This window comes from Dermacentor silvarum, chromosome 4, assembly GCF_013339745.2.
Source record: "Dermacentor silvarum isolate Dsil-2018 chromosome 4, BIME_Dsil_1.4, whole genome shotgun sequence".
Taxonomy (NCBI): Eukaryota; Metazoa; Arthropoda; class Arachnida; order Ixodida; family Ixodidae; genus Dermacentor; species Dermacentor silvarum.
The window spans coordinates 216,827,463-216,855,141 of record NC_051157.2 but is presented as its reverse complement, the minus strand read 5'-3'; the positions used below and the strand labels follow the sequence as shown (position 1 = coordinate 216,855,141).

At 47.5% G+C, this 27,679-nt stretch overlaps 1 protein-coding gene across 1 annotated transcript in view; it reads right to left on the bottom strand.

The window, feature by feature from the left end:
• Window positions 1-27,403, bottom strand: part of LOC119449238 (uncharacterized) — a 65,667-nt gene extending 38,264 nt beyond the window's left edge. Inside the window, exons 1-3 of the mRNA XM_037712415.1 lie at window positions 27,350-27,403; window positions 24,088-24,432; window positions 20,256-20,656 (exon numbers count right to left, since the gene is read on the bottom strand). Coding sequence (XP_037568343.1) covers window positions 20,256-20,656; window positions 24,088-24,432; window positions 27,350-27,403 — 800 coding nt within the window. The remainder of the gene's footprint in view (window positions 1-20,255; window positions 20,657-24,087; window positions 24,433-27,349) is intronic.
• Window positions 27,404-27,679: the final 276 nt, after the last annotated feature.

The following is a 27,679-nucleotide window of genomic DNA, read 5'->3' as shown; positions in this document are numbered from 1 at the left end:
CCGTGTATTGAAAGCTATAATATATTATATATATATATATATATATATATATTATATATATATATCACCAGCGCTTCCCTGTCAAGAAAATGGGGATAAGCGAAGCTTGTCATATGTGTACCTGACCTAATACTTTCCTTCCCTTTCGTACTACTTGTCCTTCCCTTTCCTTCTACTTTTCCTTCCCTTCGTGCAACTTATCCTTCCGTTGCGTTGTGCGATTCTCTGCTCAGCGCCGTTGTCTCTTGCGTTCGATGTGTCCAGTTTGCTCGGTGGCGTGGTTCGCAGCATTCGCCCGCGATTGCTGATTGCGATACTTCAAAATTAAATTGATTCAAAATGAAATCTGTCCGTCACGTAAGACAATGAATGGCTCATACCCCCTTAAGCAATGGCTCATACCACCATAAACGCGGTGTCCCCATTACGAGTACAGAAGAGAAGTGAACGCTGGAATGATGAGCGGCAACGGCGCCAGCTGTGGCAGAAGACGCCGACAACGAACGTAGGAGCAGTGGCACGAGCACGAGCGCAACCCGAGGGGCGCAACGAGCCTGCTGCGGAAGAAGACGACGCCCTAGCTATTGCTGATGATGATACCCGGTACGCGTACACCGACCCCGACACAAGTGAGCCTATAAAGCTTCTCCTTAAAAAAAAAGTCGCAGTTTCGCCCGAAAGGCGAAGCATCCATTGCGATAGCAAATTCGTGAACAGCTATACAAAGTAAGATTAGTAGTTTTATCGGCCGTATTAACTTGTAAACGTAGGCATACTAACTAAACTAACAAGCATGGTGTCACGCGAGCACCCGCAAACATGAACGCATCTGACTCGATGACCGCGCAAACTTACTGTCAAAACGCTGGAGTGAGTAAGCGCGGTTGCAGCAGCGAGTGAATTGATCTTAGTCCTGCTACTCGCATCAACGCGAACTTAGCCGCGAAAACACTACGAGGGCGGACTCTGCACCCGCCGCAGATGGCTTTCAAGATGCAGTCGCGCATATTGTCAAGTGAACGCATATTGTCAAGCAAACGACAAAGTATGGATGTCCTGTGGCAGTTAACAGATCACTCTTACTGATCTATTGCCGTCCGTACCTAGCTGCATACCTAGCCAAAGGAACTGTCGGTATTGTGAGCGCAAAACCGATGTCATCTTTTAAGAAATGGATCGAAAATTACAAGTAAGCCGATGCGAATGAGCGGAGCCGCTGAGGCCAGTAAATGACAGCAACTTATATGTGCTTTCTTGTACAGAAGACCCGCGCTCCTTGTGCTTTCTTGTCCGCAGGAGAGAAGCTCCGCGGTCACGTCGTCGCGCACATGCAGCCTCTGTACTTTTAGCTAATGTGCGTTCTATTACTCCTGCATAGCAGTAGAGCGTAGCACTTTTACAGCGAAGCGTCCTTACTTTCCGTGGTCTACCCATGCTAGCCTGCAATGAACTGTTGCTAGACCGTGGTGACGTCACTACGTGATTTCTATGCTGTTGGGTACTTTTCCACTCGGAGTAGCTTACGCAACGGTAATCTTTACCGGGGAACACACGCGGAAGAAGGAACGTGCTTCGCATTATTCGCAGACGTCATTAGCATACATTATACGGTTTGCACTCAACACGAGGGTTTTGAATGTTGTCAACACCTTTCGAAACAGCTGCAAACCTAATCTTTACCGGAACACGTCCGAGGGGTTTTCCCAATGCTCACACGCGCCTTATCATCAATCATGTGGTTTTGATGCTTGTTTTGTGGTTTTTCTTTTGAAGACGAGTGCTGAGCTGTATGCTGTATGCCTGATTTCAAAGGAGATATTCTGTTTGTATTCAACTTTTAGCCTGGTATTTTTTGCTTACGCCAATGACACGAAATCTTCTTTGGCTGGTAGAGGTATACGGCTTCGCTGTAATATCGGCTAGAACCATGAAACAAAAGTTTGGAGTGCACTTCTAGCAATAAGAAAGTATTTTCAAACATTCTTTAACAACGTCGCGTGCCAAACGCAACACAGCAAAAGTAGTTTCCTTCAAAGGCCGTTGGCTAGCATTCATGAGAACAGCCGGCTAGGGCATGCGCTCCCACAGGCTAAGAACACATACGGTACCTCTACAGCCGGCGGCAGCGCAAGGACCACGATTGCATGCAGTCGACTACGCTTCTTGGCTTGCTGCAGCCGGCAAACAAGAAGGCCCCACGGTCGCGCAATACGCCTTGTTCGTTTTGCTCTAGGCCGCTTTTCATTATCCACTTGTCCTCAAATAGGATGCGAAAGGCAACAGACACCTGCGCGCCCACGAATCGTTTTAACAGCGAAGCTGTTTAAGCCAGCCGTAATATGTGGTGCATAGCCGTGGTAGCCATGGCAACCCGTAGGAGGAGGAGGAGACCGCGTGCATGCGCACACGGTCTCCTCCTCGCCAGCTCACTGCGTTCCCGACCCCTGCATCTCTTCTCTCCGCGGCGCGCTGAGCCAGGAGGGAAAAAAAGTGAAAGCTTGCACTAGGCCGCGCATAGCTCCAGGCACAGCGAAGCTGGCCGATTGATATCGAGCGGCTGGCCTCCAAAGCGTTCGGTGTCGGCAAGCAGCAGCGTCTTGGCACTGTGCCAACCTTGGTTAGCCTGCCTGCGTTTGTGGCACGCCAGGAACGCTGTCGCTCGTAGGCGCCGACGCGTCCAGCGCTAGGCACGCGGAATGTCGCGAAAGGGAAGCTACCTCGCGAAAATGATCGCTCGAGAATACTTTCCTACATGCGTAGTTAAGTTAAACGAAGTTAAGACCTAGCAGAAACCAAGTTCATACGTAGCAGTAGCAGCCAGTAAGCTTCGCTGTGTCTAAGCTTTGCGCGGCCGAGTGGAAGCTTGCCACATTTTTTCTTTTTTTTTCCCTTGTACTATGCCAAAGTGAAAGTGACCTTCAGCGGTGCGCCCTCTCAACGCCTCCTAAAGGACTGCAGCCAAGGATTAGACACGCCGCGACCGTTAAATTTTTCGAACTGCTAGAGCAGTCTGAAGAAACCGAACGAACACCCAGAGGAGCTCGAGTCGACGAACAATCTTTCCTAACGATAACGCGAACGACTGAAGTAAGACGACAGCAGAAGGGAACAGCGTGAAGCACTCGTTTTCTTCAGGAAGAGACGCGGACAAAGGTTACGTATATACGACCGGGAGGGGAGGGGGGGGGGGGGGGGGCTGTCGTGGCTATTAGCCCCGAGAACGAACAAAAGCGGCGCTGCGAGCACCGCTCGCATGACGTCATGGCAAGGTCGCTTGTCATCACCTACAGTTCGGGCTGCGTCCGGGCGCCTTCTGCAACGTCTCCGTGTGTTCGCTCTCGTTCCCTATGCTGCTGCACTTATGGCAGTCCTCTCACGTATATTTTGGCGATGTTTAGATTAGTCAAAATTTATTGAAAGAGCTTATTTTATAGACAACAATAAATTTCTCAAAGGACACGTTACATTGTCGGCCAACGGAGGTCAGTTCAGAGCGGTGTAAGTTTTTCATGCGCAGTTCTACACTCTGCAGCGGTAGTTGACGTGGATAATAAAAGCATTACCGCGAAAACATAGGATACAACAATCTAGTTAAGCGACCATACTTGCAGTGGTGCAACAATCATCTAAGAAACGCCGGCTATATAGGACTTCTATAACATTTATCTTGATTTTAATCTTTTTTTGCTCCCGACGAGCTGTTCATTGGCAAAATATTGAATTTTCGTATTTATTCACAGAAACGTTTAGCAGTAGCACGAGGACTAAACAGCACTTCAGTATAGATTTCTACCAGTACCGTTTGCTTCTTGAACTGCTCCTCAAAATTAAGCCGTTTTTTACCAGCTACTTTTAAGCAGCGGTAATTTTAAGTAAAGCTAATTGACGCTTTCAGCTGTTTGCCGCTCACAAAAAGGCTTGGACCAATATTTATTCTCTTGTCAGTGCTACATGCTCCAGTCAGTTCAACAACTTAGCGCCGCTTGTTGCTTGAGGAACCGTTCTGACCGATCTACTTGGTGAAACTGACACAGCTGCTCGGCGCAACTTTTTGGCCGAAATATGCCTTTTAGATCATATGGCTGCAGCCAGCAAGAAGCTGACGCTCTATTATTTAGTGGCATGGGACACATAGAAAATATCAGCGTTCACAGAAGGAGCTCAAAAATCAAGTGCATTGATATAAGGCTCCCATATAAGTATAATATTTTGTTTCTGAGGCTGGTATACGAGGGGGTCTTTTATGGACGCAGCGAATAGTTCTCACTTCATATAAATAAACACCATTGTGGTTCGAGACATCGTCATGCAGACAGTAGTTGCGTGACGATGTGGCATCACGAAGCTGCCTGGAAGAGGCCGCCGAAGCTGCACTCTACAGCCTCGAGTATGTTATAGCCATTCCAATTGGCGCTGCAAAGGACTCATTCATGGTTTCAATTCGACGTTGTAGTGAACGGAAGGGTTTCCCGAACAATGCGCGCCTCGTCACAACTTCATAGTGATTGTCGGTTAATTCCGTTGTGGGAGGTGCCTGTATACCATATTCTCCATATAGACCACTTTAGGCACCATGAAACATTACATGGCATGTAATTGCTTGGCTCTTGATCTTAACCACGAACCTATTCTTTCGGGTGATTGCTATACATACATGAAGCACACTTGTGTTAACAGCCATGTACTTTTTCTGGGTGGCTGTTTTGGAAAAAGGTGAAAGTAGTAGCAATTTTTTTTTCGTGGAACATGCGCCCCTAACGTTTGTTTTTACGCATTACTGCAGAACCCACTTTGAGTAGAGCAACTTTACAAAGCAATAAGAAGTTTCACGGAAGCTTCGAAGGCAGTATCCTATTCTAACATGCAGATTTATATATAATGTTGGCACCAAATACCAATATTGATGTTCCTTGTAAAACGAAGCGTCTGCCATAACTAAGTACTCTAGGAATGCTAAGCTTGGAGCGAAGCGTCGTACAATTAAATTTTTTCATACTGAATTTGCAGACATTGTTTTTACGATATATTTATGAACAGACACGGCGCACTTCTGCGTTGCAAAAGCAGGAACCCCTGCAACACTATATAGCTTCGATATGCAACCAGCAAAATTTCACGAATCACGCAGTTTCGAAAAAATGTCGCAGCTTCGCCTGAAAAGCGAAGCATCAATTGCGATAGCCAATTAGTAGAGAGCTATTTCGAGTAGGGATAGTAGTTTTATCGGCTGCATAAACTTGGACATATTCGCTTACTAACTGAATTAATACGCGTGGTGTCAGCGTGCACAAGCAAACATGAATAGATCACACTGAATGACCGCAGACAACGACTGTCAAAACGCTGGCAGCAAGCGCAGCCGCCGCATCGGCCGAAGGTTCGTGCGGTCTATCGCTTCAACGGAAACTGAGCGGCGAATGCACGGCGTATACAAAGGTCAGAGGCGTGTGGAGATCGCTTTTAAGAGACGGTGCGAGCGACCGCCACAGCGGGGCAAAGTACAAACGCAGTTGTTGGCAGAGTAGAAGCTGCCGCCCCCCCCCCCCTCCCTCCTGCGCTGCCTTCCCGCTTTCTTGCTTTCGCGTGGGAGATTGAGTGGCCAGTTCCTTGCGGCCTGTTGCAAGATAAGCATTTGGTGCCGCAGCACAGCGTCGCCCCGCCTCCCTCCCTTCCATACCCGCATGGCCTATGGCGCGACGGTCGCGTTTTCTTTCCGCCATGCGTTCGCTCTCCGTGATAGCGCGCGTCCCCCGCGCGCTTTCACTCGCGCATACGGCGCGCGGAGACGATTTTATCGCCCTTGGACTTTATACGGAACCTTACGGCGACGGCAGAAATCTGGTTGAAGTGTTCATATAATTGCTATCACAATAAAAGAGACTGCACTTTATTCGTGACAGCAGAAAGCAGCCAAAACATTATTCAGAAAGTACGGCTGGCACGCCCCATACACCGAGCATGCACGAAACGAACGAGCGCGCGCGGCAGGCGAGCGAGCCGGAGCGAGCGGCGTCCTGGCCGTGACGCCACTCGGGTAGAGGGCGCCACTTCAAATTCTCGCCACTAATAGTGCTTGCATGCATAGTGCATGGCTATAGCCATCCTCCTGTTTCGTCTTTCACAGGGTTAGCGTGCTCACGCACCGCATTACTTACGGCTCACCATGACTGAACCACCGGCCGCGTGCAAGGATAACGATGTCTTCTCGACACATTCAACAAAACTTAGGCGCCATGTTTCTCATTGCACGGTGCCCTACTACAGCTCATTGTGTTCTTCGTTCTGCGTAAATTTACAAGCTTGTCAGTTACAGAAAACGGAAACCGTAACTAAGCCAGCATATTTAGCCACCTTATGAACATTATGAGCATGTTAAACATTATGACCGCTGTCAATGCCATAGGGCACTTGACGCACTTTCTGGTGTCCGCATCTAACCGCTTTCCTTTCCCGCCAACTTGAGTCACTCGATGTGCCGCGAGACACGTGTCACAGGGTATGTGTCACTTCATATATGTGCCGCTCTGCATACTAATCGCCAAATACATGAAACATATCATCATAACCAATTAGACACCCATTATAAGATATGTTGCTAATCACACTGACGTCGCCAATCATCTCCAAAGCATGGGTTGCCGCCTTTCTCTTCCTTTTGGGTTCGCGCGCTGGCACTCGCAGCCCGTGCTTTTTTAAGCAGCTTTTCAGCTACAGAGATTAGCAGATGATCGTCATAACCACCCTCCGCACCGCTGGGTGAAGCTAGTTTCCATGAAGTGACCAGAAGACTTTTTAAAACCATATTAAAAAAACAAAGCTTTTTTGAAATCAAGGTTTGCAGTTCCCATTTTTATTAGTTTAGAATGTCCGAAGTAAAACGGAAGAATGAGTTTGATTTATACAAGCGCAATCTAATGTTTATGCAAACGATCTTCCCATTTTTTCTATGTCGTGCATCCTTGATGCCGATAGCACTACCATCTCTTCTTGAAGTGAGAATGTCGAATCTTCTGCTATGAAGCTACACCATGAAATAAATTATCCCGCACTATGACTGCGCAAACAATGCATCAACTTAGTAGAGTGTGGGTGCAAGCAAGTTAGCGATTCATGATGAAAAACAATAGTGAAAAAAATAATTAATCAAGCCCAACAAGGGAACAATTATGACCTGCGACTCATTTTCCAAAATCTGCAATATATCTCTTCCCTTTAAATTAGCTTTCACATCATTTTGCCCGTATGTACGTACTCATTTTTGGCCATGGAACTTGAAAATCAACTGAAAGTCACGGCTTATAGTGCAGCACTAAAAATAAAATATTATATGGCATTCAAATACCTACTAAAGCCCGTCGCTAATTGAATGCAATCACATTAATTACGGTTTACTTTGACTTTGTAGACACACAACTCAATTACTTTAACAAAACCTGGAGCCTAACGTATCACTCACACCTAATTGCAACATCACTCACATCCATACTCTCAGATCACTTAAACTTTTGCCACTGCCTAACTTGATGGCATTACCCTAGGCACTATGATTTACCGCCTGAGTGACGACCCTAACGTTTTATTTATTAAACGTAGATACCGCGCAAACTATTCATGTCTAAAACATTTAGATTTGCCATTAAAAATAGTATTTCAAACAGATCGTACTAATTATGGCAAACAAGTAATCTGATTCTCATCCATAAAATTTTGTAGTTATTATTTTTCCGAACACTTTTCATCCCCCGGAAAAATACATGTATCATAATTCCTGTAATAAATTATTGTTACTCTGGTCATTTTCTACAATCGCGGTTGTTGATACTTTCTCACTTCTACGTTTGCTTTCCGCCGCTCCTAATGACAACTTAGTACTTAATCACTTTGTACAGCTGCTTATTTCCTATACTTCAAGAGCCATAATAAGAAAAGGTGCATTACTGTGCCGGACTTGTTTTATTGCGATAGCAATTGTATGGACAATCCAAAGCAGATTTCTGCCGTCGGCGTCGCCGTCGCCGTGAGGTTCCGTATGACGTCAATGGAGATGAAATCGTCGCCGCGCGCTGAACGCTGTAAGTGCAAGTGAAAGGGCGCGAGGGACGCGCGCTTTCACGGGGAGTGAACGCACGGCGGAGAACAAACGCGCGTTCTGCGCCGTGCTCCCTTAAGGGCTGCAGAAGTAGGCGTCTCTTTCCTCCTTTACAATCACCATATATGTAGAGCAAAAGCGCCTTCTTCCGACGCGCGGAGGCGACGGAAGAAGGCGCGTTCTTCCGAGGGAAGGGAGGCGACGTTTAGCTGCGGCACCAAGTGCCTATTTACATCAGAGGCTCCGGCAACAGTCACCAACGCCGCACGCATTTTGTGCGAACGCGGGCAAAACGCCGACGGCGTGGACAACAGTTCTGCATGTTGCCGGTGCTGCTGCATGTCCAAGTTTATACAGCTGATAAAGCTACTATCATTACTCCGTATAGCTCTCTACAAATTTGCTATGGCAATTGATGCTTCGCCTTTCAGCTGAAACTGCGACAATGTTTTTGCGCATATTGTTGCTACCAAGTTAAAGAATAAAGAATTTCGGCAGAACCCACCTCACGATTATGGATAATGCGTTAGCATTGAAACATTCTGGCGACACCATCGAAACGAGGGGCGCACTGCAGCGGGTCTCCTATTTTGTGCTTCCATAAGAACACTAGGCGCCAACCAGCGTAGCCGCTGCGAAGCCTGCGCGTGGCCACACTGCACCAGTGCGTAGGAACGCGCCATGCGACAACCGGCATCCTCTCTCTTGATGATGATGATGGCATCCCCTTTGAAACGGGGCGGTCAACCCAGCCTACTTGAGATAGATACTCAGGCGTGCTATACATGCTTTTCGTTGGCATGAAAGCCGTTGCTTCCGGACACGCTGCGTCATCTGGCGGCACTGCCGCGAAGTTCGTGCGTCGCCTCCGAGACGAGAAGCGCGGCGCGCCTGCGAACGCTGAGAATTGTTCCGTGGCTGGCCGCACACTCAGTGGCACACGCTCAGCGACCCAAGTTGGAGAGATGTTCATTGAAGAGTGGCACATACACAGTGCATCAAGTACCGTAAGAATGCTAATGCTTTAAAAAACAAGCGTGAGGTTGTACGAAGCGTGTGGACATTTACACGCACACATCGTTTATCCTTTCCGGTGACAGTCTTTCACCCGCGAACGACTGTTAAAATGTGATTGTTCGGCGCAAGACGTGCCTTCGTGTATCGGAACTTCCTCTAATGTTTTCACCGACTCCGTAGCGGAACAACCTCCTCTAATCATATTGCGCACGCGACGAGAATACTGGTGCATTCTGGAAAGTATGCGCGAGCACCGGAGGAGTCGGGCACAAACAGCCGACGCACTTAATGGTTTCGACCACTGTGCTCGCTGCTTTCGTCGTGCGTGTCACTTGCTTTCCTGGCCAGCCCAGTAAAGAGTTGGTTTACGTCACTCGCAGTTGTGTTTCGTTCTTCCCCGTTCACTGCAATGCGACAATATTCACACGCGTACTTGTACCGCATTTCACTCGCTAATAAAACTTATCGCACAGCGCAAGACGTGCCTATACATGCATCGGAACTTTCTCGAATGTTATCGTCGATTCCACCTGTTGTCGTCGAACCTTGAGTAATCAGAATAGTGTTGTAAGCTCTGGAAGACACGCGGACATCGGCGATTACGCTGGAACCTTCTTCGAATCGACGCGTCTGACTCGTAGATCGGATTTGAACGATCGACGCATGTGCCCGTCACTATCATTCTAACCTAGTGTAACTAGTTTACGTGGGCACAGGTTCGCTCAGTAAATACTTAGTCTTGTGACTCACTGTTGTGACACAGTCTAATTCTTCGCCGTCACGACAACGAGACAATATTGCCGCGCCTGTACTCCGATGAAGAGGAAGACTATACGAGCAGGCATGCGCGTTCCTATCAAGGCGCGGCGAAGAAGTCGCAGTAGCTCGCTGTATTAAAAAGGCGACCTGCTGCTATCCCTCTTGATCAGGCCTGTGCGACCTCTTTTTTTGACGTTGCGACAATATCAATATTAATTTACATGATGCTAACATAAATGCGATCAAGTCCAGATGCGTTATTAGCTGACAGTTTGCCCACGATATCTTTTATTTTATGAAGTATTACGTCACGAAAACAACAATCTCTTTTGACAACAGTTCTCTCAACCCTGGTTGCGGCAACTGCGAAAACAGACTGTTTAAATATATTCTTACTAATTTTCCTGAAGTGACCATTAAAGGAAACTGCCAATCTGAGGGGACAGATTTTAGGGAGTAACATATTGCTTTTCTTTCAATTCTCTACATCTGTGACTATTTTGAACATTTTATATTATTTCAACTAGCGCTTTAGGCTGTTAGGCAGGCGCTTTAGACTGTCACTACAACGTGACAATATTGCGAATCGACGTAGCGTTTAAAATAGAGGGGCGAAGTGAACGAGACATTCATTTGCTGTAGCTGCTGGGGCTATCTCTTGGTGTGCAACGAAATAACTGCAAATGAGCACAACTAAAGGGAGGACGTTGGCTCGTAAAAAGCACATTTCAAAGGCGCTATAGAAAGAACCAGATGAACAAAGAGCTGTGGTTCCTTCTTTCCTGTGTTGCGCTGTTCAAATGATTTTTTTTGCAAGATAGGCAAACATCGAGACAACGACTGAGCGAACATGAGCTGGCTATCCTTCTTCGAATTACGAGAGGCCCAGAGCAAACTTTGGTTCTATTCTGGGCTCATAAATGCGAAAAAATGGAAAAATGAGAAGTCATGCTATGGTATTTCGGCACCTACTATATAGGAAGAATGGCGACTCATAGTAAAGAAAAGTAACCTGGAATTTAACCAGTAAATATTGCGTTAACAGCGTGGACGATGGAAAGGCAAATCGTCATGTTTGATCGGCGGAATCGCCTACTAGACATGCGCGATGGAGAAGTCAAACATGGCATTATATGAAATCGCAAGGAATGAAAGCACACAAGATCAACGATAATGCAAAGGACATCACATAATGTTAGAAGCAATCTCAAGATGTCTGGAACACGGTATTACAATAGGGGAGAATTCCCTGACGGGGACTCTGGATGAGTAGCGTGTGAAAATGGCGCGAGACCAACGTTTCCATCCAGTGATAAAGGAGGACGTATAGTCACCCTGACTGGAGTGGTGAATGGAAATAGAAATGAACCACTGGTTGAGAATACGCAGTATTGCTGGCGTAAAGATAGGAAACGCACATAATGAAAATACGTTACTCTATGGGGCAATCCGTTTCCTTTAGGTTGGATGATTTGTTAATACGAAACACTGATCTTAAGGAGCGATAATAAACGCCGACGAACGGTTAAATTAACGGGTTTGGTTGGTGGCATTACCCGTTTCGATAATGTATCTGACGCTCCATTCGCCAACATTGCGCGTGTGTGTGTGTGCGTGTTCGGGCCTGCGTGCTTGCGATAGCGTGTTCACCTATTTTAATAATTTGTCTCGAATAACGAATAGACGAATGTTCAAATTGAGCTTTATCATCATTTCGTCTCAGCCATACATCCATACATCTACCCATTTGCTTGCAGCCCTCAGTGCTTTTCTACATACATTACACTATGGGGTTTTACGTGCCAAAACCAGTTCTGATTATGAGGCACGCCGTAGTGGAGGACTCCGGAAATTTAGACCACCTGGGGTTCTTTAACGTGCACCTAAATCTAAGTACACGGGTGTTTTCGCATTTCGCCCCCATCGAAATGCGGCCGCCGTGGCCGGGATTCGATCCCGCGACCTCGTGCTCAGCAGCCCAACACCATAGCCACTGAGCAACCACGCCGGGTTGCTTTTCTAAGCTACAGTCTTATGATACAAGCGGTTTTAGTTGAATTACGCAAGTATAAACACAGGTTTTGAGAGACATTTGCTCAAATATCGCACTAACATGGACCTTTGACCGGCTCTCAGACTTCCTATAGAAGTTCCGATAGGTCGACAAGAAAGCTAGAATATTCAGTTCGAATATCTACGTCATGCCCACTCGGGAACGTCAGTTGACATCCTGAAGGGGCTCCATAAAAGCAACCCGCACCACCGTCTGATCTTCAGTGGGAAAGGCGGCAGCAATTGCGACAACATCCGTTTCAACGGTCCTTTCTGCATTTTACAGGTAAGAGCAAACATTCCCTGTTATCGCAGTGATGATCGGTTTCTGTTGCTGCTGCATTTTCCACAAATAGTGTGTGATTTGTTCCTGTCTGTGAAAGTGCTCCTTGCTGGATGGACTACTGTTAGTAGCTGGCGACATTGAAGAAAGTCATCCTGGGCCCATGGGTGAACTGACTAACATTTTACAGAAACTGCAGGATGGCCAAAGTACTATTCTTAGTAAATTAGATGACCTAGAAAAAAAGCACACAAAGATGGAAACTCTAATGAGCGATATTGGTACTAGGCTTGAGCACTTAGAATCTAGGGTGGAAAAGCTTCAACATGCGGATCAACATGCTGCACAGCTTGAAAACCTAGTTCAAATACAGTCCGAAAACGCAGAAGCATTGGCAAAAAAAAAAAATAGACAAACTGGAGAGCCACAGCAGAAGAATCTTGTCTTTTATGGTGCAGAGGCCATAAAAGACAAAATGAGGAATTTTTGCCGGGACAAACTGCAACTTCCCATAGGATCAATCCAGAGAGCACACAGGAAAGGGAATGATTCCCTACCCACAACCGTCCCATTATCGACAATTTCTTATCATATAAAGACACCGAGAAAGTACTAAGCAATGGCAGGAAACTGAAAAACACAGACATGCGACAAATCAAGAGACTTTTGGCCACGTGTGAGGGAAATTCGACGCAACCTGTGGTCTTTTGCAAAACCAAGGAAGAATAATGGAAAGGACAAAGTGTCACTTGTGCATGATAAGCTGATCATAAATGTGAAGCATATACTTAGGATAACGACGCCCAGACTGTAGCTAAAATAAACAAAAAGTGACAACAGGTAGAGAAGCCAAAAAACAGAGTGACAGAGTGCTCAGTTCTTTTACTAAACTGTCAAAGCCTAAACAATAAAACTGATTACTTTAACGGGCTACTGGGAGCACTAGATCCCGACATTGTTTGTGCGACCGAGTCATGGCTAGATGCGTGAATTAACAATGGCGAAATTTTTCTTTCAAACTATGAAGTTTACAGAAACAACAGGAGTCGTCATGGCGGAGGAGTATTTCTAATGGTTAGGGAATCCTTGCAAAGTACTGAAATTGACATTGCAGCCAATGAAACGGAATCGGTACGGTGTCACCCGAGGACTTCACATGGAGGTACCCTTGCTCTGGGTTCATTCTATCGTCCACCTGGAACCAGTGGTGAAATAGACAGCTTGTTAGACTCTATTCTGGCCGCTCTTCCCGATGAACGCATCATCCTTGCAGGAGACTTCAACCTACCAAACACACACCACGAGTGTAAACTCGTGGTGTGTGTGTGTGTGAACTCGTGGTGTGTGTGATGCCACCACGAGTGTAAACTCGTGGTGGCATCATAAACTGGCTTCCTCGACAGTTTATGATGTAACCGTTAAATACGGCCTCGCGCAATATGTTTCTTTGCCTACAAGCGGAAACAACATCCTAGATTTGATATTTACTAATTACCCAAACATTGTACAAAAAGTGTGTGTCCTTCCTGGCATTAGCGATCACAACATGGTCACTGCTACCTTCATGCTGCCACATCTAATTCCTACAAGCCAAGACATTAGAAAAGTATCTATGTATAATAGAGCCAATTATAATTAAAAGGGCTAGAGGAAGTCCTGGATGACTGTATTGCTAAATCCCAGGACAAAGACGCCGCTACCCTCTGGACCATTTTCAAAAACCTGCTATCCGCTCTGACTGAAAAATACATTACCTCTAAGTATGCCCAAGACAAGCGCAAAGTCGATAAGCCCTGGGTAAACAGTGATGTGAAAAACCTGATAGAAAAACATTCTCGCTTATACGAGAAATTTAAAATAAACCCTACTGCTGTTCAGCCCCGTCTGGAGGAACTGGATGCGCGGTATAAAGGGGCTATAACAATGGCGGAGAAGGATTACTTCTCTGGACTAGCAGAGGCTTTAAGAAAAATGCAAAATCTTTCTTCAACTATCTTAAAAGAACGCGTAAAGAAAACATCGGTACCCCCCGTATCTTGCATGAAGGAGTAGAATTAATAGACAATACTGAAAAAGCTAGCTGATTCAGTGACTACTCTAAATCAGTTTTCTTGAAACCAAAGCGCTATTATATATTACCTATGCTTAAAGACAACATGCAAGATTTAATGCCTCCGGTAACAATCACAATTGAGGGTATCAGAGCATGTTTACGTTCATTAGATGATTCCAAGCAAGCTGGTCCAGATCAGATGTCCCCGAAAGTACTAAAGGCATGCTCTTATATTGTCTCAATACCTGTACATAATATATCGAAAATCGCTTGAAGCTACAATTGTTCCAGTAGAATGAAAGGCAACTTTGATTGTGCCCATTCACTAAAATGGCCCGAAGTCTATGGTAGCCACTTATAGGCCGATTTCCTTATGCTGTGTTTCTTTCCTTATTATCTTTTTATTTACAGAATACTGCAGGCCAACATGAGACCCAGGCAGGAGGGAATTCGTTCTTACAGTGATGAGATTAAATACGTTCAAAGAAACGAAATATATACGAAATAAGAAATACATTGAAGCATATGAGATACATTGAAGGATGATATAAAATACATTTAAAAAAGCACACATTCTACAAGCATACAATGCAAGAGATTGAATTGAAAGGTGAGAAATATTTGCAGTACCATTTTGTACAGTTTTTTTTTCAGGCCTAACGCAGCGAAGAAAGACACAAGTGATCTCTCTCATGCGCCGGCTAACACGCATGAAAGTACTCACGCGCTCGTACGTTTCTTTGAAATGAAGTTTTTCAATGGCATGTGGTATCTTATTGAACAGGAATACGTCGGCAGGCAGGGAGTTCCATTCATTTATTATTCTAGGAAAAAAGAAATACGTAAAGCAACTTGTGCGCGCGAAAATAGGGGTTACCTTGTCGGGGTGATGATTTCTAGTAGGTCTAGCTGGTAGCGGCCGGAGACAGGATGAATGATCAAGTTGTAGTTCCCATTTCCAAAGGCGGGAAAGCAATGTTAGGCGAAACACCGAAACCCAGTAAACCACTTGCGCCGGAGAACATGCGGCCCATATCGCTAACCTCGTGCGTGGGCAAAACAGCGGAACATGCCATACATAACCGAGTATCGCGGTACATAGAGAGAGAGGGCCTCTTCCCACACAACATGGTGGGCTTCAGAACGGGCCTCTCCACACAGGACGTAATGCTACTACTCAAGAAGCATATAATCGACGGCATGACCAGAGACACCAGGGGCATACTGGCCCTGGACCTAACGAAAGCGTTCGACACGGTCAAACACAGATTTCTACTGGAAACGATCTCGGTGATGGGGCTCGGCCGGAAATTCCACTCTTACATAAGCTCCTTCCTCAGAGACAGGAAGGCCACGATCAAAATAGGACAGGCCACGTCCGATTGGTACACGCTGGGTGCGAAGGGCACCCCACAAGGGACGGTGCTCTCCCTACTATTATTCAATCTAGCAATGAAAGGGCTCTCGGACCGGCTGACAAGAGTGACCAATGTCAATCACGCCCTGTGCGCAGACGACATTACGGTGAGGTGCACGGGAGGGTCCGACGCAGATGTCGAGCGGGCTCTCCAAGAAGCGCTGGACACAACGGAAGAGTACCTAATGGAAACGGGACTCCGCCTGTCACCCAGCAAATCGGAACTGTTGTTGTACAGGCCCTCGAAACAGGGCATGAGGAATTTGACGCCGATCGATCAAATTCCAATCAAATTACATACGACCGACGGCCAGCCGATCCACAGAGTGGACACTATAAGAATCCTGGGGCTGCTAATTGAGGCTAAAGGCGGTAACACGCAAACCATCATGAAACTCACGTCCAAAACGGAGAACATGCTGCGGCTGATCCTCAGGGCGACCAACCGCAGGGGAGGGCTCAGCGAGAGCAGTCTCATCAGACTTTACCACGCCTTCCTCATGAGTCACGTAAATTACATAGCCTCGGCGTTAAAATGGACCAAGAGAGACGCGGCCAAGATAGAAACACTGATGCGCAAGAGCATCAAAAGGGTGCTAGGTCTTCCGATTACTACAAGCACAGAGCGGCTCGATCGGTTAGGGGTCCACAACTCGCTAGCAGAAATCATCGAAGCACAGACCAAGGCACAGGTCGTGCGGCTGTCGACCACCAGGGCCGGCAGACGCATCCTAGAAGAAGCAGGCATAAATGCAGAGGCAGAGTGCAACGCACGCAAGGTCGCGCTCAGCGCGTCGGTCAGGGGCGCTTTCAAGGTTGAACCGCTTCCGAGAAACGTCCACCCGCAATTCAACGAGGGGCGCCGAAAGGCGAGGGCCCGAGCACTACTGAAATCGACCGCCAACTGCCCGGGACTGGCGGCATTTGTAGACGCGGCCCAGTATGGGCGCAGCGACCGGTACGCGGCCGTCTCGATACGCTGGGATGGTACGATCATTAACGCGGCATCGGTCAAGGGGGTAACGTCCGAAATGGCCGAACAGGTGGCAATAGCCATGGCAATGAGGGACCCCGAACGTCCTTACGTGTACACAGATTCGCGATCGGCGGCCAGAGCATTCGCCTCGGGCTCCATATCGCGGGAAGCGGCGGCCGTCCTCGGCAACGAGGGAGCCGCGGGTCATCACATCGTCAAATGGTTTCCGGCCTACATGGGGGCCAACGTGCACCCCGACTTTCCCAACGCCAACGAGCTGGCGCACGACCGCGCCCGAGGACTCACGCACCGCTGCGATCGTGGCGAGCGAAGTGGCGGGGAGGGAGGGGAGCACCGAGACCCGCTGCTCACCTTCAACGAAATAACAACGCACTATCAGCTGTCGAGGAGGGCCTTCCCGCTCCCCCACGCTAAACTCAATAGACCACAGTCATCGATATTCAGAATGCTTCAGACAGGGTCGTTCCCCTCGAGAGGCAGACTGAGCCTTTATTCACCAGAGGTAGAGCCGCAATGTCCGGATTGTGGCGAATCATACTGCTCGCTAGCGCACATGCTATGGCAATGCTCCGCGTTAAGCGGCACCATGTTCCGTAAAGAAGAAGACTGGGAGGACGCCCTGCGAAGCGACGACCAGCAGACCCAGCTCCAGGCTGTCCAGAGGGCTCACGAAAGGGCGGAGGCTCACGGGCTTCCCGTCCCAACGTGGGTGCGACCCGCGACCCCTGTCGACCACTAAACAAAGAGTGGGTGGGGAGGGGTTCCTCAGGACTCATTAAAGTTATTTCCTCCTCCAATGTTACGCGTGCTACCTTTCTTCGGGATTCTAGGGTGACAATATTAGTTTCATTATTCAATTGATATGGGCAGTCATAACGTCCATAACAACTATATATGAAGCGGAAGGCAAGCCTGTTTATGTTTTCCAATTTGTTAATAATTTTTTTTTCGTGAATGGTCCCTGACGAGGCAAGCATATTCTAATCGCGAAGTGTGTTGAATGCTAATTGTTTCATGGATGGAGGAGAATGTTTCAGCTTGTGTCTGAGTAGGCAAGATACTTGCAAGATACTTGAACATATTGAATACAGTAATTTGATAAAACATTTAGAAACTAATATTTTTTTCTTCCAGAGTCAACACGGGTTTTGTGCTGGTGTTTCATGTACCACCCAATTAATCATGACCAAACTATTTCATGACCTTGCCACTACGGCTGATAATAGATTGCGGACTGATACAATATTCATAGACTTTAGAAAAGCATTCGATCCTCTTTCGCACGAATTATTAAAGCACAAACTATCTGCTCTCAGCATTGGTCAAAATATTTTGAAATGAATTGGAGACTGCCTCAACAATAGAAAACAATAAGTCGTCCTGGGGGGCAAACAATCTAGATTTGTGGAAATGTGCCACAAGGTTCGGTATTGGGCACATTATTATTCTTAATTTTCATCAATGACATCACGGGCCTTTAATATTTCTTCCACTGTCAGATTATACGCGGATGACTGCGTAATATACAGGGCAGTCAGTACAGATAGGGGCTTGCAATCACTTCAATAAGATCTTGATTATGTCACCTTATGGTGTAACACATGGGAACTAGGTCTAAGCGCAGATAAAAGCTACCACGTAACATTTAGCAAAGGGAAGCGCATACTGAACACAAGGTACATAGTCGGTAATAAGGTACTCCGAAACGTACCCGAAGTCAAATATCTAGGCGTGCTTCTTTCGGAAGACCTTTCATTTCATCAGTATATAAATAACACAGTAAAGAAAAAAATCAGCCAGCATGCCTATCGCCTTGTTATTCGGAATATTCGTGGCGCTCCTCAAATACTGAAAATGGCGGCGTACCGATAACTAGTAAGGCCACGCTTAGAATACGCGTCCAGCTTGTGGGACCCACAACATAAATGCCTCATTGATAAAATTGAAGGTATACAGAATTGTGCGGTGAGGTTTATATTAAAACAATATTCCCGGGGAGCTAGTGTCACACAATTGAAGGCTAGCATTAGAATCAAACCTCTTGCCAGAAGGCAAAAGGAAAACCAGCTGAAACTGCAATTTATAGTACCTCAACTCGTATGGTCAAATTTAAATATATAAAACCTCCCCACTACCTCTTAAGCAGGAGGGCTCACAGCTGTAAAATTAGAGAAATTAAACGTCGTACAAATTAAATGAAGTACTCTTTCTTCGCAAAAACAGTATCTCATGGAACACTTCACAAGAGGAGGTGGTCACAGCTGACGGTGTCCACTTCGCTCAACAGATAAATAATTTGTAATTAATAGAGTTATTCTTGCACGGTGCTGTTCTTATGGTTTTTATAACAGTTTCTGAAATTACGTATGCCTCGTTTTATAATCATCATATCTTCAACTGCTTGTTTGCTTATTTGTTTGTTTTTATTATTTGCACCCACTCTCCTGCTGAAATGCTTCGGCGCTGCAGGATATGTTGTAAATAAAATACTCTTTCTTTGCGACCCATCTCGGACTTTGCTGGCTGGATGGAAGCTACTGCTGTAGCAGCCGAAGCTGTCTTGCCTAATAGCTTATTTATTTATTTCAAAATACTGCAGGCAGCAATGCTGCCCAAGTAGGAGAGGTTTACATCAAGTGCAATGACAAATATTATACGCAACAACTGAAAGAATCTCACTTCCGATTGTGGGATCAAACCGCTACTACACCTCTGTCGTGTCATCGCCAACTAGCACATCAAGACGGACTGGATCCGTTAGGTCAAAGGCACAGGAATAAAAAGGGGTGAATAAGCAGCCTTTATCGTCATGCTTCTTCCTGCTTATCCTCAGCATTATCACCTTTGTCCTCGCGACATCACTGCCTCGACGTCTCGCAGTACCCATTCGTATGGTTTGCCGTTCAGTGCACAGCTTGTGGATTGCGCTGTAGAACACAGGCATTGCACGACAGTAACTTTGGCGCCAGTGCGGTGCGTGACCTTAAATATTGCGTGAGTTTATACTTAGCATATGACAGCAATAAATACATTTCTATCGCATTCACTTTTACAGCGTTAATTGACCACACACCGAAAGCTTCGCTTCGCAAAGATACCCGCAATAGTGTGGTATCTGCATTTGTGCATTTGGGTGACTGAGAGCGGGTTTACGAATTTTTTTTTCTTGATGCTTCGGATAAACCCGTTCCACAGAAAATTTATTCTCTCTCTCTTCCACAGAAAATCGCGGTCACTTGCGATGCCATTGGACACGGATTCAGCCACAAGTTACCTCTGCAGTTTACGCATGAACACAGTATGCCACAGATGGTCTTGTGGTGTGTTGCGTGCCCATAGAAAAAATGTACTACATGTTGCAAAACATTTTGGATAAGCGTGGAGGTTTAATGGCCGAGTGAGGCTGAATGGTAAAATGAACATTTAGCACGAGAAAGAACTTTCGCGAAATGTAGGCATAATTCATGTGGAAATTGGCGCCGCTTAGCGAGCGCTTTCTGGCTTACACGTGCGACGCACCTCTGTGATCGCGGTTGCCAACTTCGTTTACACGCCCAAGATGAAGTTAATCGCTGAGCACCAACGTACCTGGAGACGACGAGCGGCGGCGTCTGTTCGTCCGACCCGTCGATGGGGGCCATGGTGAGAGCAGCAGGCGGTCCCTCGGAACCTTCGAGGATCCCGTTGGAGACGAGCTCAGAGGGCTCGAGCGTGCGAGGCACCGACGTGGTGATGGTGAGCGTGCGAACCACCGACTTGCCCTGAGCCGCGTGCAGCGTCACGAGGCTGGTCAGCGTCGTCGGCTCGTAGCGCACCCGCGCCGGGTCGATGGACACCAGCGGGTCCACGTCGTCGCTCGCCTCCACCGGCGGAGGAGCCGAGGACATGGACGACGGTGTGGCGGCCGCCGGCTCTTCCTCAGCCGAAGACGGCTCGGACGACGCATCGGGGCGCGCCGTCAGGCGCACCTTGAAGCGGTTCAGCCGTACCTGCGGGCCGTCCGTTTCGGTCACTTGGCAACTCCCACAACGCCTCTTAGAATCGGCCACGCATCGAGGCGGCCGGAAAATACGCAAAGACTACATGTACAGCCTTGTGAATCACAACTATTTCTCGCGATCGCTCCCGTCAGGCGCCACACCAGTAGATTTCGCCAACTTCTGAGTGTGCTGGTGATGACAGTTTCTACGTATTTTCATTCAAGCTGGTGACAAATAGCTCGAGCGTCGTGCTCCATATCTCCTGTGGTTGCGAAGATACCGTCCATATCATTCTCTGCTTTTAAAGCGAATATTTAATTGCCTACTTTCCCAGGTTTGGCGTGGCTTCCTGGCTGTCGGGTCGGTCGCTATATCTCGCCAGATATATTTGTGGATATACCTACGAAGGCTGCATGAAAATAACCACTAAGTGCCTTATATAACCCTTGTATGGTGACCAAGTATGCCCACCTCTGTTCTACGTAACAAAAAAAAAGAAGAAAACTCTTCCTACATAAAACCTCAACATATAATGTCGGCTTAATGGCATGCTGAATTATATTTACTGCATTCTTTGATTTACTTTAACTTCTTTGATGTAGCCACTCAGTGTGTGGGTGCCCGTTCTCGGCCGATCCTTCAGAAAGGGCATGTCCTGCTTTAGCGGCGTTTACACGCATACTACAGAAGTGTATCGCATATTATACAAACGAGGTAATTCGCTAGGAAGGCGTATCGCATCAAATGCGTCAAACAAGGATAGATTGAGATAGAGAACGCGCATTTCAGCAGCGCATGAAAACAGAAGCGTATCGCAGCAGGAATTATGGGAAAGCATTTGCTGAGGGATGAGAACCGGCCCACCAACCGGCAGCGGCCGCTGTCGCACACGATTTCCTGTCACTAGGGAGCGCATATTACGCGCGTTGAAACCATGTCGTCTTTTGTAATTGCTAAAATTAAAATCGGTGAGTTACTTGATTCGCGTCATTAGCGTAGTCAAACCAGCTTTGAGGAGGCAGAAGCAGAGACGGCCGCGCTCGGCCACCACTGGACATGGCAGCCGCTGCGGAGACGCTGGGAAATTTTATCATCCTGATTCAATACGGTACAGTTACCGCAAAATTAACGTCGCATAAATCAGCCCAGCGGACAAGTGAATGAGAACCTGAGGAATGTAACCGACACCCTGCGGCCACTTTTGGTGCATTCACTGCGCTTCCCTTCTCTTGGCATCCATTCTGTAACCCTAATGCTCCACCGGTTATCCATCCTACGCATTATGTGGCCTGCCCAGCTCCATTTCTTCCTCTTAATTTCAATTATAATATCGGCTATCCCCATTTGCTTTTTGATCCACCCCACTCTCCTCCTGTCTTTTAGCGTTAGGCCTAACATGTTTCGTTCCATCGCTCTTTGTGCGGTACTTAACTTGTTCTGGAGCTTCTTTGTTAACCTCCGAGTTTCTGCCCCATATGTTAGCACCGGTAGAATGCAATGATTGCACACTTTTCTTTTCAACGACAGTGGTAAGCTCCCAGTCAGGATTTGACAATGCCTGCCGTATGCACTACAACCCAATTTTATTCTTCTGTAAATGTCCTTCTCATGATCAGGGCCCGCTGAGAGTAATCGACCTAGATAAACGGATTCCTTTAGATAATCTAGAGGCTGACTGGCGATCCTTGCCAGGCTGTCTTTGTCAGGCTGTCTGACGGGCGCAAACTTCCAAGTATATTGCACCCGTCCTGTGTACACACCTTTCTTCGTCCGTGTTTTTTCGCGCTGCCTCAGTTATGTGTTCTAGAATGCACCAACTAGCCTAAACAAGAGCTTTACTCACACCTAAGCCTTCCCAGTCTAACTGTCTGAATACTTCTTCTAAGCATGCAGTAAATAGCATTGGAGAGATTGTGTCTCCTTGCCTGACCTCTTTCTTGATAGGTAACTTCCTATTTTTCTTGTAGAGAACCAATGTAGGTGTGGAATCTTTGTAGATATTCACGTATGCCTCCTGTACTTCTTGATTATGCAATGCCTCTATCACTGCTGGTATCTCTACTGAATGCAATGCCTGTTCATAATCTATGAAAGCCATATAGAGAGGTTTATTGTACTTCGAAAATTTCTCGATTACCTGATTGATGACATGGATGTCATCCTTGCAGATTATCCATTCCTACATAAAACTCATCAAAAATGAAACCTGTCTTTGTATAGCACCAAATAGGCATCACCAATCACTACGCTTGCGCTAGCATGTTCACCTATTTAAATCATTTAGTCTCGAATAACGAATAGACGAAAGTTCAACTTGAGCTTTATGATCATTTCGTCTCAGCCTTCTGTTCATACATCCACCCATTCGCTTGCAGTCCTCATTGCTTTTCATTGTCCTCATTACAACTTGTGCGTTGGATCTGCGTTTGCTTTTTCCCGTCGATACTCTAAATGACTCTTGCTTATCTCGGCCGATGTCCAGTTATCGTTGCAATGATATTCGACAACCAGCGCATCTGGAAGCTGAATGTTCCCCACGCTTTTGGTTTAGTCGAATATCTTCGAATTCTATCACAATGAGCCCAGTCGTCTACGGATGTTTTCTGCAGGCTCATCCTGCTATGAATATGTGCTACTTTGTGTTATTTTGACCATATCGAGCCTCAAAAAGCAAGGAACTGTCATTTATGTTATCATACGGTGTTTTTTTTTTCGAGCTTTTACTTCCAGTTTTTGTGGATGTGTATGGGCATTTTTTCTCCTTCTTTCCTTCTCTAAACTTTACCTCAAATGTATCGTCTCCGTTTTTGCCCCTTTTTTTTATTGCCTACGGGCTACGTTATTGTACTTCCGGTAACCCTGTACTTCGTTGCCAGCTTTCTTGACCTCTTCCGTCATTTTTGTGTCCACGCTCTATAGGGTACAGACCAGCAGCGTCGATCAGCGCCGGTGACGCCAGGTTCTCGCAGCACCAAGACCTTGCTCTAGCGTGCTTCAGTGATATGAATTTCGGTGGAGTTTCTACGCATTTTCTCCAGACCTGCAATGCTATCTTGGTCAAGCGCATATTGTAATAATGCACTCACGGCTTCCTTTAAAAGCGTTTTATTTATAGAGCGATACTAAACATTATCTCGCAGTCTATGCTTCACGCGGAACCATAGCCTAAGCAGCCCATTAAAAGAAGTACCACCTCACTGTGCACGTGGAAAGGAGCGGAAGGTAGCAAACTGCATTACCTTCGGAATGCTTTTGACTGCAGTACCTTCCGTATTGGCGCACATTTAAAGACTGCTTCGGAATCGTCCGACGAAAAAGGCCCATGAAAAACGCTCGATACGGAAAAGTGGGTGTAACTCTCTAATAAAAACATTGTCTTAAGACTTTTCTCTATGCGCAGCATGGTCTTGAGCATAAGCGTGAGATGTGGCAACACGTACCGTATGTGTGTTCCTGGCGGGCACGTATCGCAGCCGCGTCCCGGCGGCCGCCAGTAGGGGCGTGTGTCGCTGCTGCGCGTGGCGTCCCCTGGTGACCACGATGGTGTTCTCCTCCAAGTCCGACTGGGGCGGCTCGCGGCTCACAGCCCGGAAGCGGCTCGTCTTCGATCCCGGAAGCGACTGCGTCCGCCGCGGAAACAGCTGCCGGCTGCTGCTGCTGCTTGCCTCGGGGCTCCGGAACGATGACTGCAGCGCCGCCGCCGACGAAGTGGCACCCAGCTTGCGGGGCCGAAGCCGTTCCTCCTTCGAGGCCTGCGAGCATTGGTCCTGCTGGTATAGTCTTTTCTAGTGGTTTATGCGAAAAATGTCACAGTTTCGCCCTAAGGGCGAAGCAATGAATGCGATAGCAACACAGTAATGTCATACGAAGTAAGGTGAGCGGCTTTGGTAGCAATATGAATTGTAGTAAACATGAGCTGATTAAGTAAGCAGGTGTGCTGCGGCGTAAGTAGACCGACATGAAGAGAGACTCGATGACCACGAGAAGGCGCGTGTGAAACGGTGGTGTTGATGAGAAGCGCTTCCCGTGGGCAGCGCGTGCGAAGAGACACTACCTGTAGCGCTGCACTGCCGATCCGGGCAGCATTGCATGTGTAGCGTGCGTTGGAAAATGTGGCCCGACTATTACTAACTGAATGAACAAGCGTGGTGTGAGCGCGCACAAACAAACATGAATAGATCACACTGAATGACTGCAGACAACGACTGTCAAAACGCTGCCAGCAAGCGCATACGCCGCAGCGGCGAAAGTACGTGCGGTCTATCGCTTCAACGCAAACTGAGCGGCGAATGCGCGGCGCATAAAGGTCAGAGCCGTGGGGAGATAAGAGACGGTGCGGACGGAGCGAAGAGCGCGGTTGCTGGCAGAGTATAAGTGCGCCCCAACCCCCCCCCCCCCCCCCGCTCCCTCCGGCGCTGGCTTCCCGCTTCCTTGCTTGCGCGTGGGAGATTGAGTGCGTTCGCTCTCCGTGATAGCGGGCGTCCCCGCACGCTTCCGCTCGGGCATACGGCGCGCGGCGAAGATTTTATCTATAGGGAACCTCCCGGAGACGGCGACGCCGACGGCAGAAATCCGGTTGAAGTGTCCATATAATTGCTATCGCAATAAAAACGCTGGGCCGCTCTAATTTGCAATACTAGGAGTCATCGTACAGAGCCAAACACAGGGGCTCAAGTTCAGGACCGCATATAGAGCGGTGGACCGAAAAATGATAGGTGTAACGTTAACAGACAGGAAGAACGGCGCTCTTTTTGGCGTTCTCTCTATTCGTTGTTCTTTCCGCTTAGGTTTCCTTGCGCCAGCACCACATTTTATTTAACCAGAGAGTGTATCAGAGTGTATCAGGGAGCAAACGGGGATAGCCGATATTCTAGTTGACATTAAAAGAAAAAAATTATGCATGGCTCTGCTACCGCAAACACCAGAGACCAGCGGAACTGTGGAAAGCCTAGTAAAGTAATGTCAAATCACACACTTAGTTTGCTGGCGCTTAGGATTTCTTCGCGATGTTCTGCGTAGTATCGCGATGAATTCAACCGGCCACGTTCACAAGCCTCCGGACACGGCCGCTGGATAAAAAAAAAGGTGCGGCCTGCCGCGTCGGGCGCGCTGCTATGGGAGCGAACGTGACGGCCGTAGTCCCATTGTCGGCTGCTTGGTTGTGCCGAACGGCGCTAGCTGAGGGGGATGGAACGCTTCGGCTTGCACGCGCGACGGCGTTCCAAGCGCATTCCTGACGCATTTGCTGTGCCGATGCCAGACAACATGATGATGATGATGATGATTTATTGGCATCCCCTTTGAAACGGGGCGGCGACAAATAGTCACCTAGCCTGCTTGATTTAATCAGGTATACTATACATGTTCTTTATCTAGCATTTTTGTATACCTCTCATTATTTTTATTTTTCAAAAATTTACCTTGTACCGCTGCCTATGATTTTAAGAGATCAGGTCGTATCCATCGTTTCCGTGCTTTTTTCCCACCAGTACTCTAATCGTCTCTTGCTGATCTCTACGGCTGATCTGTTTATGTTTCCTTCCACTTTGAAACCAAGCGCTTCTGGGAGTTGCACGTTACCTACGGTTCTCGCTGGGTGGATCCCGTCACATTCCATCAGGATGTGCTGAGTGGTTTCTGGATCTTTACTGCAGCATGCACATGTCTCATCTAATTCCGAATATTTGTTCCGATATGTTTTCGTCCTTAGGCAAGCGGCTCGAGCCTCAAATAGCAAGGCACTGCCCTTTCTGCTATCGTACAGATTTTCCCTTCTAATTTCTTTCTTCTCATTCTTGTAAATCTCCATTGTCCCTTTTGTTTCCATTCTTTGCATCCAATTCACGGTCTCTATTTCTCTCACTTTCTTTCTGATGACTCCTGGTTGTCTATTTACAGTTTCGATTATCCTGTACTTGGTTGCCAACTTCCTTGACCTCTTCCTCCATTCTGTGTCCACGCTTTTCATGTAGAGATACTTGTGCACTTTAGCGGCCCATTTATTTTCATCCATGTTCCTGAGCCTTTCTTCAAAACTAATTTTGCTTTGTGCTTCTCTGACTTCAAATGAGGCCCAACCCATGTCACCATGCACCATGCAACAGACCCCCGCGTGTGGCGCCGCGGCGGATCACACGGTTTTCGATGCACGCGGCAGGCCGCACCTTTTTAGATGCGAGAGCATCTTATGCTCGGGGCAGTGTCCGTTCTGCGGCGTCCGCACCCATACTGCGCATGCGCAACTCTCCCTCATTCTCCTCTCCTACGCAGGTGTGCGCTCTCCTCCTCCCCCCTCCCCCTCTCCGCCACACGTGCGACGCAGGAAATCGTTGCATATAACTCTCTCTCACTCTCTCCCTCTCTCTCTCTCTAAGGGTACGCCGGTAGGCGGCGCAAGTGTCGCGGCGCAGTATAAAGCGCGCGTTCGCTGTGCTTCCGTCATTTTCTCTCTGTGCAACGATGTGCGAAACGCCATTAACAACGCCAACGTCTGCGCTAGTTGTAGCGGCAGCGCCACCGCCACGGAGCAGAGGAAGGCTCGGAAAGCCGAACGTAAACGTCAGTGGCGGCAAGCGAACCCCGAACTTCGGGATCGTCTTCAAGATACCGCGCGCACCGACGCTAGGAATCACGTACGATCACTAAATAAAGACGCACCAACCCCGTACAAACGTCGCCTCTCTTCTCAATATATTGTCTCACTCTACGCAAGTATCCCGTTTGGACCGTCGCACCATAGCCTCCTATATACTTCATGCCTGCCCATCGGCGCCGAGAACGCAGGGAACCGGTCGTCGCGCCTAGTGCCGTCACTCACCACCAGTTGGTGGTGCTACCCCAGAATAGAAATACCGGACGCTCTACGGCGGCGTGCGCTGTAGCATAACTATATATCACGCTATTTTTTTACCGGTGCCGATTCTATTGTTTTACAACATCTGCGGCGTTTAACGCCGACACAGAAGCGCACAGGCCGCCGCGCATTGCTTCTTCCAAAAGAAAAGAACGATAAAAGGAAAACCACAGCTCTCA